This window comes from Octodon degus, unplaced genomic scaffold (genome assembly GCF_000260255.1).
Source record: "Octodon degus isolate 3935 unplaced genomic scaffold, OctDeg1.0 scaffold00112, whole genome shotgun sequence".
NCBI lineage: Eukaryota > Metazoa > Chordata > Mammalia > Rodentia > Octodontidae > Octodon > Octodon degus.
Genome location: NW_004524688.1, coordinates 8,314,947 through 8,337,995, shown reverse-complemented (window position 1 = coordinate 8,337,995; position 23,049 = coordinate 8,314,947). Strand labels below are relative to the sequence as shown.

Genomic DNA, 23,049 nt, shown 5'->3' with positions numbered 1-23,049 from the left:
TTTTACATTTATTTAGTGTGTGTGTGTGTGTGTGTGTGTGTGTGTCCAGCTCAGCCCACCAGGGGGCGCGGCTGGCTGGCATGTGGTGCTGGGGGATCAAACCGCGGTCCCTGTGCTTTGCCGAGCTTGTTCCAAGTAGGTGCTTTAGACCACTGAGCCATCTCTCCAGCCCCGCTATTTTTCTTTTTTTTGTTTTGTTTTTTTTCTTTACTGATTTTCATGAGCCTGAGTCCCTACATATGATTAGAATGTGGAAGACTGTGAAGCCAGGGAGCATGCTAGCTAACTGCCACTGGCTGCTGGTGACTGTCAGTTTGACCAGAAAGATAGAGGAGCTGGGCACCTGGAGCAGCCCACAAGGCAGTTTAACCCCTATACTTCATCTACAAAATAAAACTAAACTATCTTTCCCTTCCATTGAGGATTGGGACTGTTCATTGGGTAAAAACCACCCTTGGGTAGACTTTTATTCATTGAATGTATTAACCTATAAATATTTATTTAATTTTGGAGTACTAGGGGTGGAATCTAAGGCTTTCTCGCTGAACTACATCACAGATTTCTTTTTTTAAGGACTAATGTAGGATCTACAGGGTCCCACTACACAGATCAAATTTATAGTAATCCTCCTGTTTTCAGCCTCCCAAGAGCTGGGATTACAGGCGCATGCCACCATGCCCAGTTTCAGTGGCTGTCTCAGCACACCCCTGGGGGCGGGCTGGCTTGGCAGTCCATTAAAACTTATTTTGAAACAGGATCTCGCTAAATTGCCCAGACTGGCCTTGAATTTGCAATTGTCATGCCTCAGCCTCCCACGGAGCTAGGATTATGGGCCTGTGCTATTATGCCTGACGAGATTTATTCAGAAATCTTGGGGTGGGACCCCTGTGTCTGAATAGCACCCCATTGGCAGGAGGCTGGAGAATCTACAGGGCTTCAGCTTTAGGGGCAAAACACTGACCTTGTCTCCCTTCCTCCTCCCTGGACAGCTGTACCTGGTGAGGCAGGAGCTGCAGCGGGTGGACATGGTGTCTTCCTGTGAGTGGGAATTCCGAGAGAGGTCCCTGAAGATGGCCAGCGACCTGGAGTCAGGGGACGAGGAGCTGAGCCGCCTGAAGGAGGAGAACGAAAAGCTGCGCTCGCTGACCTTCAGCCTGGTAGGCTACGGGTCCCTCTGGCCTGGGCGCTGGCTGGGACTGTCCTCACCATGAATCAGCAGGTGGCCCCCGGGTCACTGGACTTCTGACAAGTGAAATGCATGCCATCCTCTGTCCTCCCCAGCCTCCAGACAGTGGCTGGATGTGCATTAGCATGTCCTCCTTGGCCTGTTCCCTGCTGCCATGAGGTTTTGGACAAGATTGGGCCAGCCATGAAGGATGCGATTAGGGAAAAGAAACCGCGCTGCCCAGAGGGCTTTCTGCTCTCCTGCCCTCTCCTGAGCATTACTAGGAGTAGAGGAACTGGCAACATTGAAGCCTGGGATTATGCAAACCATTGATTGATGGATGTATTGATTGATTTTTGTGACAGGGTTTCACTATTATAGCTCCGGCTGGCCTTGAATTCATTATGTAACCCAGCTGGCCTTAGACTTGCTGCAATCTTCCTGTCTCAACCTTCTGAGTGTTGGGCGTGCACCACCATGCCTAACTTGCAAATTCCTCTTCTGCTCCTTTCAATAACTACCTATTTAGTGAGAAGTTCCATTAATGGAAACATTCATGGGGCCCTGGGCGTGGCCCACCTGGAGGCTGGACTGTGCCATCATTCCTCCCGGTCCTTCTGGGACGTGGGTGGAGACAAGGAGGACCTGTCCTTTGGTGTTTTTCCTCTCAGCTGGTACGTTCCTGAAGGAGGTTAGAGTGGCTTTTTTTTTTGGCAAGATCTTGCTTTGTAGTGCAGGCTTAAATTCACTGTGTAGTCCAGAATGATCTTAAACTTCCTGTGATTGTCCAGCCGCAGCCTGCGATTGCTGGGATTACAAGCGTGCTGTAATGCCCCCCCAGAAGGTCTTAAAGGAAGAATTGTCATCCCAAGAGGTTTCTAGCTTCTATTACACCTCTCTGACCATGTCTGATCAGAAGCCCTGCCTTTCCATGGCCTTTATCACGCCTGATTGGTGTTAAGCGACCCTATCCACCCACGCGCTCTGCCTTGAAGTCCCCTCTGCTGGATGCTCAGGGCCAGTTCTCCGCAGAGGCATCTGGGGAGGGTGAGTCCTGAGCTGACCTCTTTCTGACCAGGCGGAGAAGGACATTCTGGAGCAAAACCTGGACGAGGCCTTGGAGAGCAAGCAGGAGCTGGTGGCCCGCATCCACTCACTGCGCGAGCGGGCTGTGGCTGCAGAGAGGCAGCGGAAGCAGGTGATGCTGCGGCTCCCTTCCTGGGCCCTGGGGACCGTTTGTCTCAGGGGCTGGCCTGTGTTTAGGGTAGGAAGATCTTTCTGACACATTGAGATACAATAACTTTGCTAGTCTGCTCAGCTGTTGCTCAGTAGTGAGCACCAACTCACAGCCCAGATTAGAGGTCACAGACAAAGGGCTGGAAACCTGGATGATTTTAAGGGGTGAGGGAGCCCTGTAAGAACCAGGGATGTAGAGGAGAGGAGGGTGGAAAGAAAGGAGGCAGGGGAAGAGAATAAAACAGGGTGGGGGAAATTAGCTGTGCATTTGAGAACATTAAATAAAACACAACTCTGCATGCAACATAGATGCACATTTCAGTGATTGAATTCAATGCAGTTGGCAAGCCCTGTGAATGCTCCTCTAAGCCTGGCCCTACAGGAAGGAGGAATTTGCCTCCTTCCACCTCTGGAGTCGCCCACCCCTACCCCTGCCTGCAGAGCCACTGACTCCATGGTGGGTTGGGTCTCTTCTGTGCAGTACTGGGAGGAGAAAGAGCAGACCCTGCTGCAATTTCGGAAGACGCAGGTGGACTGTGAGCTGTACAGGGAGAAGATGAGCACACTTCAGGGTCAGGTGGCTGAGCTGCAGAAGGAGCGTGACCAGGTGACCCTGGAAGGAATACCGGGCAGGGCTGGGGAGGACACACAGTACCTGCCCCTGCTGGGTCTCAGCTTGAGAAGCCCCTGCCCCATACTGGGTCTGAAGCCTGCTGCTTTGAGGAAGTCTCAGCTCTACTTGTCCTTGAAGGTCACTGGTTCCAGATTTCAGGGCCTCTTCTCCTGGTCCCATGAGGGTTCTTAACTCCCCCATCCTGTCTTCTGGTGATGTGTTCTGCCGCTCTCCCTGACAGATACCTGGCAGAGGACATTGGGACAGTCCACCCCCAAGAGCAAGTTTTATTAAAAAACCACGTACAGCTGGGTGCAGTGGTCGAGCTGCCTGCAATCCCAGCACTGTTGAGGATGAGGCAAGATAGTGAGTTTGAATATTGCCTGGGCAACTAACTTAGCAAGGCCCCAACTTCAAAAAGGCAAGTGCTTGGGACACAGCACAGTAGCAGAGAAATGGACTCAATCTCAACTCTGGGAAGACAAAAAAACTTTATGACATTTGTAAATGAAAATGGATTGTAGGTTTGTACCTCCTGGTGTGAGCTCTGGTTAGTGCGTGTTAGGGGAGTTCACGGTAAACGCTGACAGTGGGACTCTCTCTGTAGCTGAGGCCCCCTGGGCTCTACCACCCTGGCCCCTCACGCTCCCCCAGCATCTGTCCTGTCTGTCCTGTTGGGACCACAGGCTTATGCTGCGAGGGATGGAGCCCAGATGGAGATTTCCCAGAGCCTGTTGGAGAAGGACTCCCTCCGTAGGAAAGTGTTTGAGCTCACGGACCAGGTCTGCGAGCTGCGCACTCAGCTGCGCAAGCTGCAGGCAGAACCCACGTCTCAGGTAAGTGCTGTATGGCCCTGGGTGGGGGCCACTGTGGACCCTCCCTTCCCTGCAGGGGTCATCCTGGCCCTGCCTCTGCACCCCCACAGGCAGAACCCACATTGACTATGCTCAAAGTATTTATATTGTGCATGATGTGTGTGTGTGTGTGTGTGTGTGTGTGTGTATCAAGAAAGGAGGATACCAAATGCAAGCTGTGCCAATCAATCCTCAGTGTGGGGTGAAGGGTGAATTTTCTTTTCTAATTGGTTGTATTTCACTTTCACCTTTCATGTTGATGTAGAAAGCTTTACTATTTATTTATTTTTGATTTATTTATTTTGGGGTCTCACTATGCAGTTCAGAGTTGTAGTGATTCTCTTGTCGCAGCCTCCCCAGTCCTGGTATTACAAGGGTGCGCCACCACACCTGGTTTCAGGTTCAGCACGGCAGTTCTTGGTTTCTGGGCCCAGCACGGCATGTAGTACCGGGGATTGAACTCTGGACCTTGCAACTGCCAGGCACTGAGCCTTGCATAGACCACTGAGCTATCTCTCCAGACAGGAAAGCTTTATTTTTATAACTAGCAAATGACAGTATACATTCACTAAAAGAAATGAAACCTTGTTTCTCAAGCTAGTGGTCTCCAGCTACTTTGATAGGTGGTACTATGACCCTGTAGTTCCCTGCTCCAAGGACAGGGACAGAACTGTTTTACCTGGATGTTGATGAGAGGAGGCTGCCTAGAGTGGGGGTGAAGGGGGCATGGTAGGGCATGTGTGATGTGGTGGGAAACGCTCCCAGAATCCCAGGGGAGCCTGTGCCCTGAACTCACCAGCCTGTCTGGCCATCTCTGGCAGCCCAAGCAGGAAACTGAGGCCAGGGCACCCTGTCCACGGGGGAAGCAGAGGCTGGCGCGGATGTATGCTGTGTGCCCTAGGGATGACAGTGACAGCCTCCAGGGTTCCACTGAGGTACGTGGCTTCTGCCTTCATGTCCCTCCTGTGTGTGTAGCCCAGGATGTGCCTGTGCAGGACTTCTGCAGTCTCCCTCCACCCTGGGCCTGGCAGCAGCTCCTGATTGCTTTAGGGGAGGGGATGCGCTTCTGGCCTCTCCCTCCTTCTGACCGCTCTTCACAATGTTCCTTTGTGGTTGCATCCTCTGGTCTCTGACTCCCTCTTCAAGCAATGTTTTACCCTGTGTCTGTATCCAAATTCCTTTCCTCTCAGAAACTGTCAGGCTGGTTGCAGGGAGACACACCAGTAGGGGGGCTGAGGAGGAAGAGCAGGAGTTTGAACCTAGCTTGAGCAACTTAGTGAGATCCTGTCTCAAGATAAAACATTTTCAAAGGCCTGGGGACATAGCTGGGATCGCAGGCCCACGCAGCGTGTGGCTCACCCTGAGCTCACCTCAGCGTCCACTGATGCAGATCAGCGCCCTCTCGAGCCCCCGCTCCTGACCTCTCTCCATCATGAGGTTTACAGTCTGGACACTCTAGGAGCTCCCCCTGGCTCCCTGCAGTGTGGTCACTTTGTGTGGAACATGCCACACACACCTGGCTCCTCTGTGTTACTTATTCCAGAAGTCTGCCTGGCCTTCTGGCCCTGCCAGCATCACCCCCACCCCTGGTATGACAGACTCCACTCACTAGTCTCTCTTTACCCACGGCTCCCCCACCCAAGGCACAGTGCCTATCGTCAGACACATGTCCTCATTGGCAAAGACCTGGCACACAGATTCAGGAAGTGGATTTGGATCCACTTGTACTCTGCCTGCTGTGGCCACAGCCGCCCTCCACAGGGCTCTTGCTCCTCCCCTCACCAGTCACTGGCTCTGCCGCTCTGGGCCTCATTTGCTTTACACATGTTTTGGGACCCTAGTGCCCACATCAGAGAGGTCTCCTGGGATTCCACAATATTAGGGAGGAAAGCAGCCCTAAAGCCCTGGCACACAGTGAGTGCTCAGTGCATACACTCTCCCTTCCCCTCCCACCTGGCTCCCTCTGTGATCTGCTTTCCACTATCCTCCTCCAGGCCCAGCTCTGGTGGGACCTGAGTGCCACATCCAGCCGTGATCCGGCGGACAGCTTCCGCTCCAGCAGCCCTGTGCCTCCGAGCCAGCAGTCCCTGTACAAGCGGATGGCAGAGGTCTTCCGGGAAGACCCAGAGCTTTTAAGGTAGAGTGGGACATAACTTATGGGGGGGGTCACTAAATCAAACTGGACTGATGGGGTGTTGGATGCAGGTGCTCAGGAAGGTGCTGGCGGCTCCAGGCATACAGCCTGAACTGCTTCCTGTGCTTCACAGCAGCTTCCCAGAAATCCTGGAGGTGGACCCAGGAATCCCTCTGGGTGCTAAAGCGGATGATACAGAACTGGATTATGAGATCCTTGATGAGGCTGGTAGGTGCTCCGCAGCCCCCTGAACCTCTCTGGAGCAGGGAAGGTGAGGGCTGGTGTGTCCAGGTTGCAGATAAGATAGCCTGGCAGGTAGAAGAGAACAGGACCCCTCCCTGTGGGCCTTGACCTTAGCCCCTGGGAAAACCAGACTGCCTGGTGGCTTGATCCTGAGTTCAAGTTTGCTGTGTCTTTGTTTTTTAACCTAGAATTCACAGCAAGGGAGCTGTATTCTTAGCCATGGCCAGCGCAGCACATGAGATCAGATATCTGCAGACATTTCTGTCCCCTTCCTGGCACTCCCCTCTGTGGGCCTCCCAGTATATCTGGAGATAATAGGTTCAGGGATCAGAGGTTGCCAGCAGACACAGTGGCCCAGGAGGGCGACCACCCACCAGGAGCACCCGTCTTCTCCGATGTTGGCCCCTGAGCCTTACATATCTCCTGGGGTTTATTTCCTTGAACCTGTGATTGGAACTGGTCCTCCTCCAGTCCAGAGGCCTCTGGGTGTAGTCTCTTTACCTTTTCTACCACTGCACACATGGCTCCAGCTTACTTCCCACCTGGAATCTGCTTCTTGGCCACCAAGGGGCACAGGCACCTGACACTGCTCTGTGCCCTTAACCTAGGGTGCAGGGAGGCTGTCATGTGACCAGAAACCTCAACTCCTGCAGACCCATGCACATTTTTACTGCTAATAGTGACAAATTAAGAGTGCCCACTCAAGGCAAATTAGCCTAAACCACGTGTGCTGGCGCAGTGCACGCCTGGAGTCCTAGCCCTGGATAGGCTGAGGCGGGTGGACCGCTGCAAGTTTGCGGTAAGATCAGCCTGCACTACAAAGCAGCATCCTATCTAAAAAAAAAAAAAAAAAAAAAGGCTTGGATGTAAGATCACAAATGGAGAGGGCTTATTCCTCTTTATTTTTCTACTGTTGAGATTCTGTATAATGTCTTGGTTTAACATTCTGATAGTGGGACATGACCTTGAATATATGCAGAGTGTATGATTCTTTTTTTCCCCCTGGTTCTGGGAACTGAACACAAAACCTTTATACTAAGCTACATCCAGAGCCCTTTTTAATTTTTTTAATTTTGAGACAAGGTCACCATAAGTTGCTCAGGCTGGGCTGGCACTTGCAGTCCTCCTGTCTCAGCCTCCTAGAATGCTGGCATGACAGGTATGTGCCTCCATGCCTGGCTTACTTGCTCTGAATGGATTTTTGCCTTTGAGCCGAGCGCGGGCCGCCTGGTTCTCACAGACAGTTCACAAGTGAGAAGCACAGCCATGGGCTGCTGTGTGAGCTGCTCCCTGCCCTAGGTCACAGATTGTGATTAACAAGCTGGGGCCTGGGCTCCCCTGGGCCAGGGATTGCTGCCGTTCAGGCCCATGCAGGGGTACAGGCCCACATCGTGCCAGGTTAGGTTTTTAAATGAAATCCAGATTCTAGGAGCCGGGGAGATGGCTCAGTGTTTCCCTGGCAATCACAAGGGCCTGAGTTCAATCCCCGGTTCTGCCAAAAAAAAAAAAAAAAAGAAATTCGGATTCTAGGATTCTTCCTATCTTTGAAGATATTGGCAGCTCATTAAAATATCACAGAGAGAGGGGCTGGTGAGATAGCACCTGCTTAGGTAAGCTTAAGCAAGTGCAGGGACCTCAGTTTGATCCCCGTCACCACATGCTGTGCCTGCCCCACCCCCAGGGTGGGTTGAGCCAGCCAGAGTAATCCCAGCGCTGGTGAGACTGAAAACAGGGGGATCACCATGAGTCCAAGCTGCATAGCGAGACCCTGCAACAACCAAACACATTACAAAAAAGAGCACATGCAGATCTCAGTACTCTGATCTCAGGCAAGGTGCAGTGAAATCAGGTGCTATGCACAGAGGGAAGGGAAGAGGAAGAGAACATTTAGTCTCAGTGGAAGAGATGGCTGGGCACGGGTGCTGGAGGCCAAAGCGGAGGGCTGAGGCCGTGTAAGGTTAGTGGAGGTAGTGGTGGGGAGACTCAGAGTCGGCGCCACTCCACTTCTGTTTCCCTCCCAGACCTCTCCGAGTCCGAGGGCAGCCCACAGTGCTCTTCCAGAAGCCTTGACATCTCAGAAAGGTGAGTCATGTTGGGAACCCTCCTGCTGCCGGAGCCTGGAAGTGGAGTAGAGTGTGACTGTGTTCTCCCACTATGGAGCCTTTTCAATATGGGTCATGGTTGGAAGGAGAATTTCAGAGGCTAGGACAGCGGCGGTGATGGGAATGGCCTTGTCTGACACCTGTCTGGACAGTGCCTAGCCATCCTCTGTCCCTGTAGCACCATCCCTGTGCGGCGACGGCCAGCGCGCAAGATCCTGAGTCAGGTTACAGTGCTGGCGTTCCACGGGGCCTCACTGCTGGAGCAGATTAGTGTCATTGGTGGAAACCTCACGGGCATCTTCATTCACCGGGTCACCCCAGGATCAGCAGCAGATGAGATGGCCTTGCGCCCAGGCACCCAGATTGTTATGGTGAGCGAGCAAGGCCTGAGCAGCCAGGACTCCCACAGGCCCTCCACAGGGGCAGGTGTGCTGTCCTGATGTTCGGCTCTGTCTAGGGCTGACGGGAAGTGTGCACTCCCTGACACATGAGTTGGGTGTGGTGGTGCACACCTGTAATCCCAGCACTCTGGGAGGCTGGGGCAAAGTGGTCAAAAGTTCAAACCCAGCCTGGACAACTTAACAGCTTGGTGAAACTTTGTCTCAAGATGTTAAAAAAAGTTAACAAGTGCTGGGGCCAAATTCAGTGTGATGACCCTGGGTTTGATCCCAAGAGACAGAGATGGTTGTCACAGAGCTGTCCTCCATGGAGGAGGGAGAGGATGGGCAATGGCTCTGAGGCAGAGATGTTTGGTGGGCATCAACGCGGCTTGCAGACTCTGTAGCTGTCCTGGCATGTGGTCTGTGGCTAGGGCCCTGACCACACTTCTGTGCTTGGCCAGGGCACATGGTGGCCGGGGACAGCCTGAAGGTTTTACAATCAGTTGCCTTCCCCTCCCCCAAAACCCCTCCCCCAGCATCCTGAATGCATGCTGTGACTGTAGAGTCCTTGTCACCAGGACCCTTGCCCTCACACTTTGCTCTCAGGTGGACCACGAGGCATCAGCACCCTCATTCAAGGCTGCCCTGGAGAATACCACGCTGGAGCAGGCAGTCAGGCTCCTCCAAAGAGTGACCGGCTTCTGCTGCCTGTCTGTGAAGGTCAACACTGAGGGTACAGGCGCCTCTTGTCCAGTTGATCTCAGCCCCTGCTGTGCCACCCCCGGCCCACCACAAGCAGGAGCAGCCCAGCCAATGTGCTTTCCATCCCTGAGGCCCCCAAGATGGCTGCAAGACCCCACTTGTTAACTTTAGCACCACAGAGAGCTTCTGAGACCTGGGGGAGGGGCTTCTTTCCCTCCCACATTAACCTTCTAGAACTTTCCTTGTGTGGGCTTAGGGTCTGTGCTCATTAGTCCTTCTTGGTTTATTTTTTAATTTTTGTATTTTTGACACAGTGTTTCACTACACAGTAGAGGCTGGCCTTGAGCTCACTTTGTAGCCCAGGCAGGTCTCAAACTTGCAACAATCCTCCTGCCTCAACCTCCTGAGTGCTGGGATTATAGGCATGCACCACCATATCTGGATCCTTCTTGCTTTTCTTTCTTTCTTTCTTTTTTAAATCAGGTTATAAGAAGCTGGTCCAGGACCTGGAGACCAAAGTGACAACTTCAGGGGACTCATTCTACATCCGGGTCAACCTGGCCCTGCAGGGCAGAGCTGAAGGGGAGCTGCAGGTATATTGCAATGAAGTCTTGCACGTCACTGACACCATGTTCCAGAGCCGCAGCTGCTGGCACGCACACCGTGTCAACCCCTACACCATGAAGACTGCAGAGCACGGTGCCATCCCCAACTACTCACAGTGAGCAGCTTTCCTCAACTTTGTGTCCCCAAAGAGGACATTGGATAACATCTGCCAGGCCCGGCTCCATGGGGCCTCTGGAGGCTTCTCGCCCTGTAGCAGAGCCTCCTGCCCAGGGAACAAAGTGTAGGGGAGGTAGAGACCCCAAGGAGGGGAATCTCACCATGACCACTGCTGCAGACCCGGTGCTTGTGACCGTCAGGTCATTCTAGAGGGAGGCCTCTCAGTGCTGTTGGCATCTGGTGTTGGGTACTGGGCACTGCAGGTATGGTGTTGGCAGTGTCCCTGGCCTTCACACCCCCTGGATGCCAGAAGCAACCTGTTCCCAGCTGTGATGGCCTAAGTGTCTCCATGGAGTGGAGAAACCAATCCTCCTGGCTTGCCCAGGACTGAAAACTCCATATTGGGAGTAATTCCTTTGTCCTGGGCAAACGAAGCCCAGTGCTCAGACCTCTGGGATCATCATTGAAGCATCATCCTAGACAACTGATGGGAACCTCAGAGGTCCAAATGCACAGAGGAGGCCATGAACCCTGCACCTCTCTATTAACACTGGAGTGCCCTGGGAATATGATGCAGCAAGTCCAGGAGAGGCTGGTTGTAATCCTGTGTGTGCAGTGCCTGCTCTTGGCCTTTCCCCTACTGCAAGTACTAAGGCTCCCCCCTCCCCCAAGGAGGTCCTCAGCCTTGTGGCTCATCACAGTCCCCTGGGGCCACTTCTGAACAGTTCAACTAGCATCCAGAGGAGTGGGCTGAGGCTTTGGTGTCTTTTTCAAGCCCCAGAGACTCTGAGGCTGCCAGGAGGGAGCAGCCCTTCCAGGGGCCACTTCTTTTACCCCGTGCTCCTAGCCGAGGCAGGTCTAGCAGTGGGTCAGGGCCCCTCCTGTCCACACAGGGCCCAGCAGAGCCTCATCGCCCTCATCCAGGACATGACTCAGCAGCACACAGTCACCCGCAAGGTGAGGCTCTGGGGGGAGAAGCCTGGCCCCTGGGGTGGGATGGAAGGCTCTAACTAGCGTCCTATGTGGAAGGTGTGGACGTCCATCCCTGCACGGGTCCCTCCTACCTCGCTGAGCTCTGCACCCCTCACACAGCCTGCAGGTTGGGTCCTGCTCCCCAAAGCCACTGCTTCAGGGTGAAGTGTCCCAGGCCACCCTACGTGCCTGTTTTCTCCCACCTCTCAGTTCCCTGGAGGTCAGGCACCTGTGTTCTTGGAACAGGGTGTTCTGCAGGCTGCTGAGTGCCCCCCCTCCCCGTGCTGTGTGCATTCTCTGGAGCACGGCAGTGCTAGGTTTTGAGGTCCTTGTGCCACCCTCTGGCTTTTGCAGAGCCCACCTGAGGCTATCTCTTGAGGAGCCTCTCCTGCCTCCTATGCCCTGGTACAGGACCTGGGCATCCTGGCTGTTCAGAGCATAGTCTGACAGTGCAGGGACCACCACATGGATTTTCTTATGGGGTGAGTGCTGCTGATGGCCTCAACTGCCCTCCTTGGCCTCTCCCATCTCCCCTCTGGTAGTCTTCCAGGGGCCCACAGAAATTGGTGCGCATCGTGAGTGTGGACAAAGCCAGCTCCCCAAGGTCCACCTTTGACGAGAGCCAGCTGGACCCCAGCAGGGTGGAAGGTGAGGCCTGGTGAGTGGGCACTGGGGACCAGGCCCAGGAGGTGAGGGAGGGCCTTTGGTGGTCAGCTTGGTCAGGCGAGGCCTCTCCTGCAGTGCGTGGTTTTTGTTTCTAGTATAACTGACCTCCATGGGCCTTTCTGGACAGCAACCGAGCAACCTATTTTTGATGTCCTTTAATAACTTACTCCCTATTTCTGTTTATTTGTTTTGGAGACAGTGTCTCATCATGTTGTCCAGGGTGGCCTTGAACTTGCAGTCCTACTGCCTCAGTGTCTCAAGGGCTGGAATTACAAGCATATGCCACGATGCCTGGTTAAAATCCCCTCCCCCCTTTTTTTCAATTTTATTACTATGTGTTTGCAATACATAATGATTATTAACTTCCTTGTGGGGAGTTAGTTGGTGCACGTACAGAATACATATTAATTCTCTTTCATCACCTTTCCCTTTCTCCTTCCTTCCTTCTTTCCTTCCTTCCTTCCTTCCTTCCTTCCTTCCTTCCTTCCTTCCTTCCTTCTTCTCATCCCTGCCCTGATTCCCATGGTGCTAGGGATGGAATCCAGGGCCTGGGGCACACTAGGTAAGTGTTGGACCTCTGAGCTCTATCCCCAGCTCCGATGCTCTAGGTCCTGTAGCATGTCCCGGTGAAACAGTCCCGAAGTCATCCATACAATTAAATCAGCAACAGTCTTTCTGGACTAGGAAACCCTGAAAACTGCCAAATGTCCAATCTTATAAAAACCAGGGGGGCCCTGGGATGCTGAGCGATCAGTGCGTGCACAAGGCAGTGCTAGAGGTCACAGGGACAGAGTCCTCAGCAAACAGGTAAAACTGCATAAAGAATAGAAGTGAATTTAGAGCAATGTAGATCATTTTGAGTTTAAGTTTCCCTTAAATGTTTTGGGTTTTTTCTGGTGCATAATACAAGATGGCTATTGACTTTTGTGTGTATGTGTGTGGGTGGGTGGAACTGGGGATTGAACTCCATACCTTAGACTTGCCAGGCAGGCGCTTATGCCCTTGAGCTATCTCCCCAGCCCAGGGAGGAATCCAGAGGGAGGGAGGCGGGGCCTGTACCCTTGAGAGGACTCAGGAGAGGGCGGGGCTGAAGAGGCTGCGGCTGAGCGGTGGGCGGGACTGAGAACAGAATCGGGGTGGGGCTGAAGCAAGGGTTGGGCTGAGGTTGGGTGGGGCTGGTGAAATGGGCGGGCCTTAGGGGAGGCTGGGGGCGTGGCTCTCATATTCTAGGGAAGGAGAAAACTTGCCTCCTTCCCTCCTTCTGTGAGCCAGACAAGCATGAGGTAATAAACTGCAGCCTGGGCCTGAAAAGCCACCGAGCATTTAAGCAACCGGTGCAAGGAAATCGCCAGATGGGCGGTGGTTTCAGAGTGCATATTCTGTCCGTTTAGAGCTCAGGGTGTCTATTGTTGGTGCTCTGCCTCATCCCAGCAGATCTGGCCGCACTCCCTGCCGCAGCCTGCTGCCTAGAGCGCATGCCCTTGTCCTCCACAGACCATGCCAGTGTGTGCTTCTGGGCAGAGAGCTGCTTCACCCTGGCGCCCTACACCCTGGTGCACCCCCACAGGCCCAGCCGGCCCCGACCTGTGATCGTCTTGCCCAGGATGGTTGGGAAGGTCCTGAGCAGAAAGCTGTGCCTCCTCCAAGGCTTTAAACAGTGCCCGGCAGGTATGCTGTACCTGGTGACTATGTGCATGCATGCTTCTCCTAAGGCCCCTGCGGAGATCAGGGTAGACGTGAAGGAGGGCACTGTTCTCCACAGCAGCCACACTGGCACACAGGTTACCAGGATAGCACAGCAGGAAGGTTCAGCACGAAGTCGTAGCTGGCAGATGCTGGGTTAGGCCTGGGGTAAAGAGGTCCTGGCCCGCTCCGGACATCCACAGAGGAGCAGGTGAGGTCCGGCAGGTTCCTCACCTGAGCAGAGGCTCTGAAGATACTAAGTGCAAGAGGCCCTCAGGGGCCCACCAGCTGCTTTAGAAGCAGGTGGCTGAAGTGCCAGGTGAGATGGCACATGCTCTCAACACTGGGAGACCAAGGCAGATCACATGTTTGAGCTCAGGCTGGGCAACTTAGCAAGACCCTGACTTAAAATAAAAGGCTATCTAGCTCGGTGTAAAGGCCTTAGGTACAATCCCCAGTGTGTGTGTGTGTGTGTGTGTGACACAGACAGACAGACAGACAGACAGGAGAAAGGAGGAGGGGGAAGGGAAAAACAGTTGCCTGAGCACAGATAGGACGGAAGGCTGGTGGGACCAGCCAACACACCATGAGCTCCAAAATGGCCAGAAAAGGAGTGAAGGACGCTGGGAGGTACACGGGCTAAATTGGGATCAAACGGTTAGGTTGGGGGTGGTGAAGAGACAAGTGGAAGAGGCAGTCTGGGCAGCCTCAGGCCCTGCAAAGGCCAGGACACAGAGCACAGGGAGGCTAAGCAGCTGCACTGTGGCCCTGGGGAAAGCTGGGGTGGCAGTGAGCAGATATGCATTTTCATATGGCATCCAGGGAGTTGGATTGCTTCAAAAATGACCACAAACAGCCAGGCTTGTGCTATCCAAATTCACCTTGAAGGCAGAATGAGGGCAGCTAGAAGGGCCCAGCTAGGGGTTGTGGGGAGCTCAGCCACTGGCACCTGGGGCCAGCAGAGATGCCAGCAGGGAGGAGAGGCACTGCTAAGCTGTGCCAGCTGGCAGGCCCTGGATCAGTGTGCTGGGTGGGTGAGTAGCCAGGATGCGTGCAGGTCCAGGACCAAGGGAAGGCATTTAGAGGATCTCCAGTGGGTCTGTTTGCAGGAGGGTCCTCAGTCTCAGTTACAGGGCTCTTTCCAACCACCATTTGTGAGAACTGAAAGCTGCCTCTGGATTCTGCCAGGTGACCCTGGGGAGCAAAATTGCCTCTAGATGAAAGCTGTGGTTACAGGGACCCCTGTGGAGCTGGGTGTGTGACATGCCCCCACCCCCACTGTTACTTCCAGAGTACTTGTGCCAGGAGGAGTATGACACCCGGAGCCAGAGAGGGGACATCATCCAGGAGGGAGAGCCCTTTGGTGGCTGCTGCTGGGTGACCCGCCAAGCTGTAGAGTCACTCATGGAGAAGGTAGGAAGTGGCCTCCGGCTGCTGTGGGGACAAGAGGTCCACCAGGGCTGGGAGAGGATTTGGGGAAGAGTGTGTGAGGCAGTCTCTCTTCCACATCTACCCTAGTAAGCCCTGCCTGGCCCCTCTCCCTCCCTCTCTGGAAGAAGCCCAAGAGCTGGGCTCATTCCCTCTTCCTTCTCCCAAAGAACACCCACGCCCTTCTGGATGTCTGGCTGGGCAGGGTCTGCGTCCTGCACAGGATGGACATCTTCCCCATCATCATCCATGTCTCTATCAATGAGAAGACGGCAAAGAAACTCAGGTAGGTATCTTCTGAGGCTGGGCAGTGGGGTTCAGGTGGGCACCCCAGCTCTGGTGGAGCTCAGTTTGTGTCTCCATGCCGCGCCTGTCTCTGGAAGTCCTGAGGGTACTGTGGCCATAACCTGTGGACAAAGTCCCACTGCCCTCTCCTAGGTGAGTGCCTGCCCCTGCCCTAATGCCACCAAGGCCACACACTCCTGTGCTCAGTCTATCCATTGTGAGGACCCAATATGCTGAAAACTACTCCAGCGCTTGCTTCCTGAAAGGATGAGCAGATGTTCTAGCACTGCTTAGACACTGGGGAGGCAGCTCTGTTCTAGACAACCTGTCCCCACCAGTGCAATGTCACTGGAAACTGTGTCCTAGTTTCTTCAAAATATCCCTTGAGGTGGGGCCCACTGTTGCATCCAGGGGCTTGGATAGGTGCAAATGTACCTCTATCCTGGGCTCTGTCCTGGGCCGCCAAGTATGGCAGCTTTCCCTGGACAGCCTCCCCTTCCCTGAAGCTGCAACATCTCTGCCCACATAGGAAGGGCCTGCAGCGGTTCAGCGTCTCAGAGGAGCAGCTCCTGGAGGCAGCCAGACAGGAGGAGGGGGAGCTGGATAAAGTGCCCTGCCTGTATAGCAGCCTGGCCCCTGACAGCTGGAGTGACCTAGACGGGCTGCTGGGCTGTGTTCGCCTGGCCATTGCAGATGAGCAGAAGAAGGTGGTGTGGACAGAGCAGAGCCCCTGATGACGCCATCACACCCCTCCTGGGGCTGTGGGTCTCTGTGTGCCTGTGAATGCTGCTTTTGCCTTGAGCCAGGGCCTAGGGCACAGCTGGGGCTGCTCAGCACACAAGCCTCGCTGTCCCCTCCCCGGGAGTCATACTCTGCACCCTCACCTCATGTGGGTCCTAAACGGTCAAGTCCCTGTTCATGCTCAGTCCTCTGTGAAAGCCATTGCCACTCTCTTCCAGGGCTGGTTGTGGGCTTGCTGGCACCCCTGAGGACCTCTCTGCAGGGGTTGGGGGGCTTCCCAAGCCTCCCCAGACCTCCTGGGACACCTGGACCAGTGCTTGTCTGACTGTGGGGGTTACTCTTCCTTTCACATTCAAAGTATCAAGGGGTACCTTCTGAGCCAACCGGAGCTGCCATCCCTACTCAGGACAGGGCAACCCTGGCAGGCTTTTCTCAGTCCCTGATGGCTAAGTACTGCCTTGGTCCTGCTGGGTGAACGACACCTATATAGTCATGTGTGAGCAGTCCCTGTGGAGATGGCCCAGGGTATCCATAGTCTGCCTAGTGGCCTCCACAACTGGTTCTGGGGACCCAGGAACATCCTGGAGAGCCAGGCACTCTGCTGGCCACTGGACAGGGCCAGCAGAGTCTTCCTGGGCTGAGAATGACAGCCTGCCAGCCTTCATCTGGGCCCAGCATCCTCATCCCCCACTACAGTGTGGGAGCAACTCAGCCCGGGCCTGGTGAGCACCTCACCTGCCCGTGACTCCCAGCTCCCAGGACTTCTGCACACTACATGTCTGTCACTGGACAGTGTCTCTGCACTAGGACATCCTCCCAGAATTCAAGTTGCTACTATCATAAATGAATTCAGTAAATAAACTTGTTTTACTAAAATAAAAAGATTTTACAGTTCTGGGGCCTGTGGCTTTCTCCCCCCCCCCCCCAGTATGGAGTTGGTGGGGGAAGAAGGGACGAAGCCCTCCATGAGAGGAAAAGCCTGCTTTCTAGGTTTTTCCAGGTCAAGTATCTGCTCCCAAGGCAGTGGAGGAAGGGCAGGTGGAGCCCGACACTGGTGTCACACACAGAACCCAAGCTCCAGGAAGTGCACTGTCCCACCTTTATCTTCAGTCACTTGTAGAAAAGATGACCAGAAAGAACACAGGAATAAACTTGTCACTGCCAGGAATCTGGGAGAATCCCGTGGGTAGGCACCTCAGGAGGGGACGCAGGCCAGGCCAGCCCCAGGTAGTTCCAAGACCTGCAGCAGACCAGGTGGGTAAAAGCCCATGTGACACAGGAGGGCCCAGTCTCCTTGGGGTGAAGGGCTTACAAACATCGGTCAGTTGATTTAAGAGTGTCTCAACCCTCCAACATGAGGCCAGCAACCTTCTTTATGATGGCCGTACCTGGAAGAGGACTGATGTCCATATGTGGGTTTCTTCTCTAGGAGAGGCAGGAGGAGCCACCTCAGATAGGGGTGTGTAAGAATGGAAGGGTTGGGCAGGTGCCTCAGGGACCATCACAGTTCATTATGGAGTGGCCGGCACTGTGGAGACAGCTTTTCTTCCAGGACACCATCGGGGGCACACACCCAGGGGTCGTGGGTCTCCCACTGCCACTTGGCCAGGAGGGTCTTCAGCATCTCCAGCACCTCTGCAAAACGGGGGTCGGTAGCCAAGTTCTGGGTCTCCTGGGGGTCGAGGCTGTCATCATAGAGCTCCCAGCGCTCCCGGTAGTAATAGTGGTGCAGGTCTTTGTACCAGTGAGTGGGCTGGCCTGCTGTGGTGCGGTTCAGCAGGTCCTGAAAGGTGGGTGAGATGTAGAAGTCCTGGTCCACAGGAAACGGCATCCTGAAGCTGAGGTTGTGCACAAGGCGGAAGTTCTGGTGGTACACGGAGCGCATGGGGTAGGACATGGTGACTTCATGGTGGCTCTGGCTGCTGAAGACAGTAGCCCAAGGGGGCTCTGTCTCCAGCACTGGCAAGAGTGACCGGCCTGTGAGCTGAACAGTCTTTGAGCCAAAGATGGCATACTTGGGGTAGGGGATGGAGAACCAGTCCAAGATGGTGGGCGTGAGGTCTGCAAAGCAAACATGTGGCAGCAAGGGTCTCTGTGGGGCACTGGAACCTTCTCTGGAAGGGCTGAGTCTAAGCCACCCCTCAGCAGGGAGTATTGCTTTGCACTGACCCCCTTCAAAGCTGGTCATCTCAGGGACCCTGGAATTAGGGTCTTACGAGTGTTCCAGATAGGGAAAATCTTACTCTGCTGTGGTCACAGTGCTGTTGTGTGGGTAGGACCGAAGGAAGCTATGGGACCCCTGCTGGTGGGAACCCACTGGTCTGAACAGGGCACAGTGAGCTCCCACGAGGGCCATGCTCATCCCGGCCTCCCAGTTTCCCATGCTGGTGGTCTGTGCTTGCTGGCAAGCTGGTCTAGATAACCCCAGGCCTTCTGGGGGTTAAGCATGGTCACCAGGGACTCTGCATCCACAGGAAAACCTGACAGGATAGTAGTCTAGAAGCACCACTAAGGAGCAGAGCAAGGCCTGACCCAGGGCAGGCAGTCTGTGCTCCCCTCCACCTCTCCCATGTAGCAGAACCTTACCTAGGAGGTTCACGTAGGCCTCGCTGACCTGGCCCCAGCGCTTCGGGTGCTCCGGGGATGACACCAGCAAGGGCTCAGCAGTCCCTGGCCAATACAGGTTGGTCCTGCCGCTGGGGAAGGGAATCCCATTGTCTGATGTAAAGATGACCAGCGTGTCATTCAGGACGCCGGCTCTACGCAGCTCCTGCAGCACGAGTCCAATCCCTGTAGGTTGGGAGGGCCAAGGGTGGACTCAGCCACAGACGTGAAGGAGGGACTCAGGCATGCATGCACTCAGACAACGGGACAATGTTATTAGCCACCTGCTGTACTCTGGGTCACTTTCTGGACCTCAAAACACCAGCCCAGGTCTCATATCCAACCCATCCAGCTCCCTGACCTCGAGCAGGTGGCATGGGCCTCCAGGGACCTGGCCATTCTCCAGTGTTGGTCCCATCCAGCTACCTGAGACTACCCCATGCCAGTTTCTTTGATTCTGGAATGTTGTGCTTGTCCTGTGGAGCAAAGGGTCATCCTGGGCAGGGGCTGGAAGATAGGGTCTCCTCTACTTCTCCTTTTCAAAGCACCAATAGAGACATGATAAAGGCACCAGTCTCCTGCAAGGGGTTGAATGGTCCCCACCCCCCAATGTCCATCCAGGACAGTTTGGAAAAAGGGATTTTGCAGAGGCAAGTTAAGTATCTTGGGATGAGATCATCCTGAAGTGTGGAGGTGGCCTTAAGTTCCACAACAAGGATGACTAGAGAAAGAGACACAGACAAAAGAGGAAACAACACAGTGAAAAAGTCATGTGAGGATGGAGCCAGAGGCTGCAGTGACACTGTAGGCCTACAGACTCCAAGGGTCGCCAGCTCAGAAGCCAGAAGCAAGAACGAGCCTTCCATTCAGACTTCCAGCCTCTAGAACGACGGAACAAAGGCCATCTAAACTGGGGGCACTCAGTTACGGTGGCCTTAAAGACGAACCTCTTAACATGCCTCCTGCGTTCACATCTGCATAATCTACGCAACTCCAAACCCCAAATCTGATCCAGATCCTTTTACTGGAAGAGCACTTGTGAGTCTTCATTCAGCCCCTAGCTGGCCCAGAAACAATTCTGCAGTAAAGTCCACCCAGGACTTGTTCTCCGAATGTAATTCTGTTCAACCCAGGGATGCGCTGTCCACACTGACCCTCTGTTATGGTTTAGATCTAAAACATAGATCCCTGTCTTGTATGCAGAGGTAGGGCTTTTGGGTGGTGCCTGGATTATGGGGGCACTATGCTCATCAATGATTAGTCTACTGATGGGTTCATAGCTGACTGTGCTAGTAGGGGGTGGAGCTTAGCGAGAAGACACACCTTCACTGAAAGTGTGACCTGAAGGAAGTATCTTTGTTCCCGGCTCCTCCTCTTTTCTCTCTGTTTCCTGCCTATGGTGTGAACAGCTGTCCTTCCTCGGGCCTTTCCACCACACTGCCTCTGCCTTGGAGCCTAGCAAACCATGGACTGAACCCACAGAAAACTATGAATCAAGTAAACCTTTCTTCCTGTATGTTGTGGGTGCTGGGTATTTTGTCCCAGTGATTCAAAAATAATAAAGCTCATACACCCTTGCTCACACCCTGCTGCTGGTGGGGCCCACCTAGGTTTAGCCCAATCCAGCTGAGAGTCACCGGCCTCAGGTTGGGACAAAAGCCTTGGCATAGCCCCACTGCCACTTCCTGGAACTCACCTTGGTCCATCCGGCCAATGGTGGTATACTGAGCAGCCAGGTCTGCTCGGGCTGCTGGGGTATCAGGGACAAAGTACGGCACCTGGGAAAAGCATGCAGGTGGAACAGACATGATTGGGAGGAGGGAAGAGAGACCCTGCCTTGAACGAGGGTGGGAGGAGGTGTCAGCCCTCCCTGGGGGCCTGCCACCTTCTTCCTCTAGTGAATGGCTTAGCCAGAGCAGGCTACTCTGGATGCATCACTCTGAGCCTCCCAGGCATTCTTTGACCTCACGGGTGGTGGGGGTGGGGGGCATGAGGAGCTTTTTAGTTAGGGGAGTCTCCTCTAATGTTTTGTCATATCATTTGAGGCAGGGCTGCCAAGCTCCGTGGAGGACAAGGTACTTGGTTTTGGGCTGGGGGGGTAGTCTTGGAAACATGGCAAGGGTCCCTCCTACCACCACATCCTTAGGGTCGTAGGTCTGGGGCGTCCAATCCGGTATGTGCCCCATGCCGCTCTCTCCATTACCGAACTTCTCACAGAAGGCTCCATACTGGGGGTAGGAGTGCCCACAGCGGTGCGGGTCATGAAAGGCCACGTAGAGGAAGAAGGGCCTGGACGTGGCAGGGGGCTCTGCTCAAGGCCAGGGTCTGCCAAGGTGATGCCCCCACCTGGCTTAGCCAATAACTTGAGGTTCTATTCTGGAAAGTTCTCTTTTTCTTCTTGTGGCTTTGGGGATTGGACCCAGGCCAGCCACACTGAGCCGTATGTCCTTCTCTTTTGCTGGGATTACAGGCATACACCACCACACCTGGTTTTGGTTGCCAGCACAGCATGCCTGGGATTCTGGGGCTAGCATGGCCTGTGGTACTGGGAATTGAACTCAGGACCTTGTGCTTGCCAGGCAGATGCTTAGACCACTGAGCTATCTCCCCAGCCCCTGTCATTTTCTTAAAAAAAAAATAATAATAATAATTTAAGATAGGTTCTCATTAAGTTGCCCAGGCTGAGTTCAAACCTATGTTCTTCCTGCCTCGGCACCCCAGAATGCTGGATTATAGGTGTGTGTTACCACACCTGACTTGATGTCCTATTCTTTAGGCAGGGTCACCCTCCCGGGTTTTTTGTTTTGTTTTGATGAGACAGGGTCTTACTACATGGTCTACACTGCCCTTGAACTCACTATGGAGCCCAGGCTCACCTTGAACTCATGGCAATGTGCCTGAGTTCTGAGGGCTGGCATTATAAGTGTGCACCCACCATGCCTGGTACAACCCTCCATCTCTGTTTTGCCGGCTCTCCTCTCTCTGAAAGTCTCCCTGCCACACTCAGTGCCTCCGTTTCTCCTCATTTCTGGCTACACTAACTTGAACATCCACAATCTTTCCCAGCACCCACACCATCCCCACTTCAGATGTGGTGGCTATAAGGAGGGTACCAGGCAGGGGTGTCCTGTACCTGTTGTCCTGAGTCTGCAGGAATTTCCGGACAAGCAGCTTAATTCTAGTGATGTTCCTCCCCACCTGGAGCACAGAGTCATTCTCCTCCGTGTAGGCAAAGTTGAATGGGTACACAGCCTCTGGCCCCACATGCTTCTTCCCAATGATGCCTGCGGGAGGTGGGAGCAGCCCTGTGGATTCACCCTGTCCCTTCTCCACCCCTAAGTCTTGTGCTGGGACTGCAGGGGACAGCCCTGGCCCTGGGCTCTCGTGAAGCCTCAGCCAAGCCAGGGACACCCAGCCCAGGTCCTGAGATAAGTGTAAAGGGGTTAAGGGTGGCTCAAAGCTGGGGACCTCCAGGGTCTGCAGGGCCCTCACCTCACCTGTGCGCACGCCGGCCTGGCTGAGCAGCAGCGGCAGACTCCGCACCTCGTCGAAGGAGTTGAAATGGTGCACGTTCTGGTGCAGCCCATACATGCCATTCTGGTGCTGTGGGTGAGGGCTGTGTGAGGCAGGCTGGACCTCCCGCCCTCCCATGGGTCCCACCTGGCACAGCAGGACAGAAGCAGGGAGGACAGAGCCGGATGGGTGGCCTTTATTTTCTTCTCTAGGTGCATTTGGGTCTCCAGACTTTTCCATCATGATCACATATTGAACAGTGAGGACAGCCTAGTTTCACTGTTACCTTTTCATTTCCTAGTTATTTTATATAACAAAGGAAATCATCGTATGTGTTAAAAGTCAGACGAAAGAGCCACTTCACACTTCTGCAGCCTGGAAGCAGCTGCTCAGCTCCGCCTGCTCCTCACAGAGTCTCTCGGAGAGAGGGCACCTGCTTGTGTGAAGGAGAAAGATTGCACACCCACGTTCCCAGCAGAGCTGCTCAGGAAAGCCAAAGGCAACAGTGTCGCAGCACGTACCGCAGAGCACGCACCACAGATGGACAGAGAAGCTAAGTGTGACTCTCCCTGCTGGAGTGTGACTCAGCCCTGAAAAGGGAATTCCACGTTGTGATACAGGACATGGATGAGCCTTAAGGTCACCATGCTCAGGGAAACAGCCAACCATGAAGGTGAAAGAGCTGGATCGTTGGACTTGTCGAATTCAGAGACAGAAAGTAGAACAGGAGTCACCAGGGGTGAAGGAGGAGCAGTTAGTGCTGACTGGGGCTCTAGCATCAGTCTGGGAAGATGAGAAGGTTCTGGAGGTGGATGTACATCCTTGTAAATGTGCTTCATGCCACTGGCCGCACATTAAAAATGCCTAGGATGGCCAATTCTGTAATGAGCATTTCACTATAATGAAAAGAACAAGCGTCTTAACAAAGCAGCCCTCGTTGCCCCAGGAGAGTACACAGCCCACTGTGCTGTGCACCTTTTTGTTTTTGTTTTTTTTTCTTTCTTT

General features: G+C 54.1%; 2 protein-coding genes across 4 annotated transcripts in view; one reads left to right on the top strand and one right to left on the bottom strand.

The window, feature by feature from the left end:
- Card14 (caspase recruitment domain family member 14) overlaps positions 1 to 16,741 on the top strand; it is a 40,690-nt gene extending 23,949 nt beyond the window's left edge. Inside the window, exons 5-21 of one of the 3 annotated variants that reach the window (XM_023699227.1) lie at positions 990 to 1,157; positions 2,244 to 2,363; positions 2,883 to 3,008; positions 3,701 to 3,850; positions 4,690 to 4,803; positions 5,863 to 6,005; positions 6,136 to 6,230; positions 8,267 to 8,327; positions 8,526 to 8,718; positions 9,334 to 9,460; positions 9,913 to 10,150; positions 11,046 to 11,109; positions 11,667 to 11,772; positions 13,285 to 13,458; positions 14,765 to 14,886; positions 15,072 to 15,187; positions 15,716 to 16,741. In XM_023699227.1, coding sequence (XP_023554995.1) covers positions 990 to 1,157; positions 2,244 to 2,363; positions 2,883 to 3,008; positions 3,701 to 3,850; positions 4,690 to 4,803; positions 5,863 to 6,005; positions 6,136 to 6,230; positions 8,267 to 8,327; positions 8,526 to 8,718; positions 9,334 to 9,460; positions 9,913 to 10,150; positions 11,046 to 11,109; positions 11,667 to 11,772; positions 13,285 to 13,458; positions 14,765 to 14,886; positions 15,072 to 15,187; positions 15,716 to 15,920 — 2,322 coding nt within the window. In that variant the 3' untranslated portion in view covers positions 15,921 to 16,741. Of the gene's footprint in view, positions 1 to 989; positions 1,158 to 2,243; positions 2,364 to 2,882; positions 3,009 to 3,700; positions 3,851 to 4,689; positions 4,804 to 5,862; positions 6,006 to 6,135; positions 6,231 to 8,266; positions 8,328 to 8,525; positions 8,719 to 9,333; positions 9,461 to 9,912; positions 10,151 to 11,045; positions 11,110 to 11,666; positions 11,783 to 11,989; positions 12,028 to 13,284; positions 13,459 to 14,764; positions 14,887 to 15,071; positions 15,188 to 15,715 lie in introns of those variants that run through there. The other 2 variants (XM_023699229.1, XM_023699228.1) reach the window with 2 other exon arrangements.
- Positions 16,742 to 16,788: 47 nt separating this feature from the next.
- Sgsh (N-sulfoglucosamine sulfohydrolase) overlaps positions 16,789 to 23,049 on the bottom strand; it is an 8,844-nt gene continuing 2,583 nt past the window's right edge. Inside the window, exons 3-8 of the mRNA XM_004639509.3 lie at positions 22,029 to 22,134; positions 21,665 to 21,815; positions 20,664 to 20,820; positions 20,228 to 20,309; positions 18,514 to 18,717; positions 16,789 to 17,988 (exon numbers count right to left, since the gene is read on the bottom strand). Of these exons, the coding sequence (XP_004639566.1) occupies positions 17,429 to 17,988; positions 18,514 to 18,717; positions 20,228 to 20,309; positions 20,664 to 20,820; positions 21,665 to 21,815; positions 22,029 to 22,134 (1,260 nt within the window). The 3' untranslated portion in view covers positions 16,789 to 17,428. The remainder of the gene's footprint in view (positions 17,989 to 18,513; positions 18,718 to 20,227; positions 20,310 to 20,663; positions 20,821 to 21,664; positions 21,816 to 22,028; positions 22,135 to 23,049) is intronic.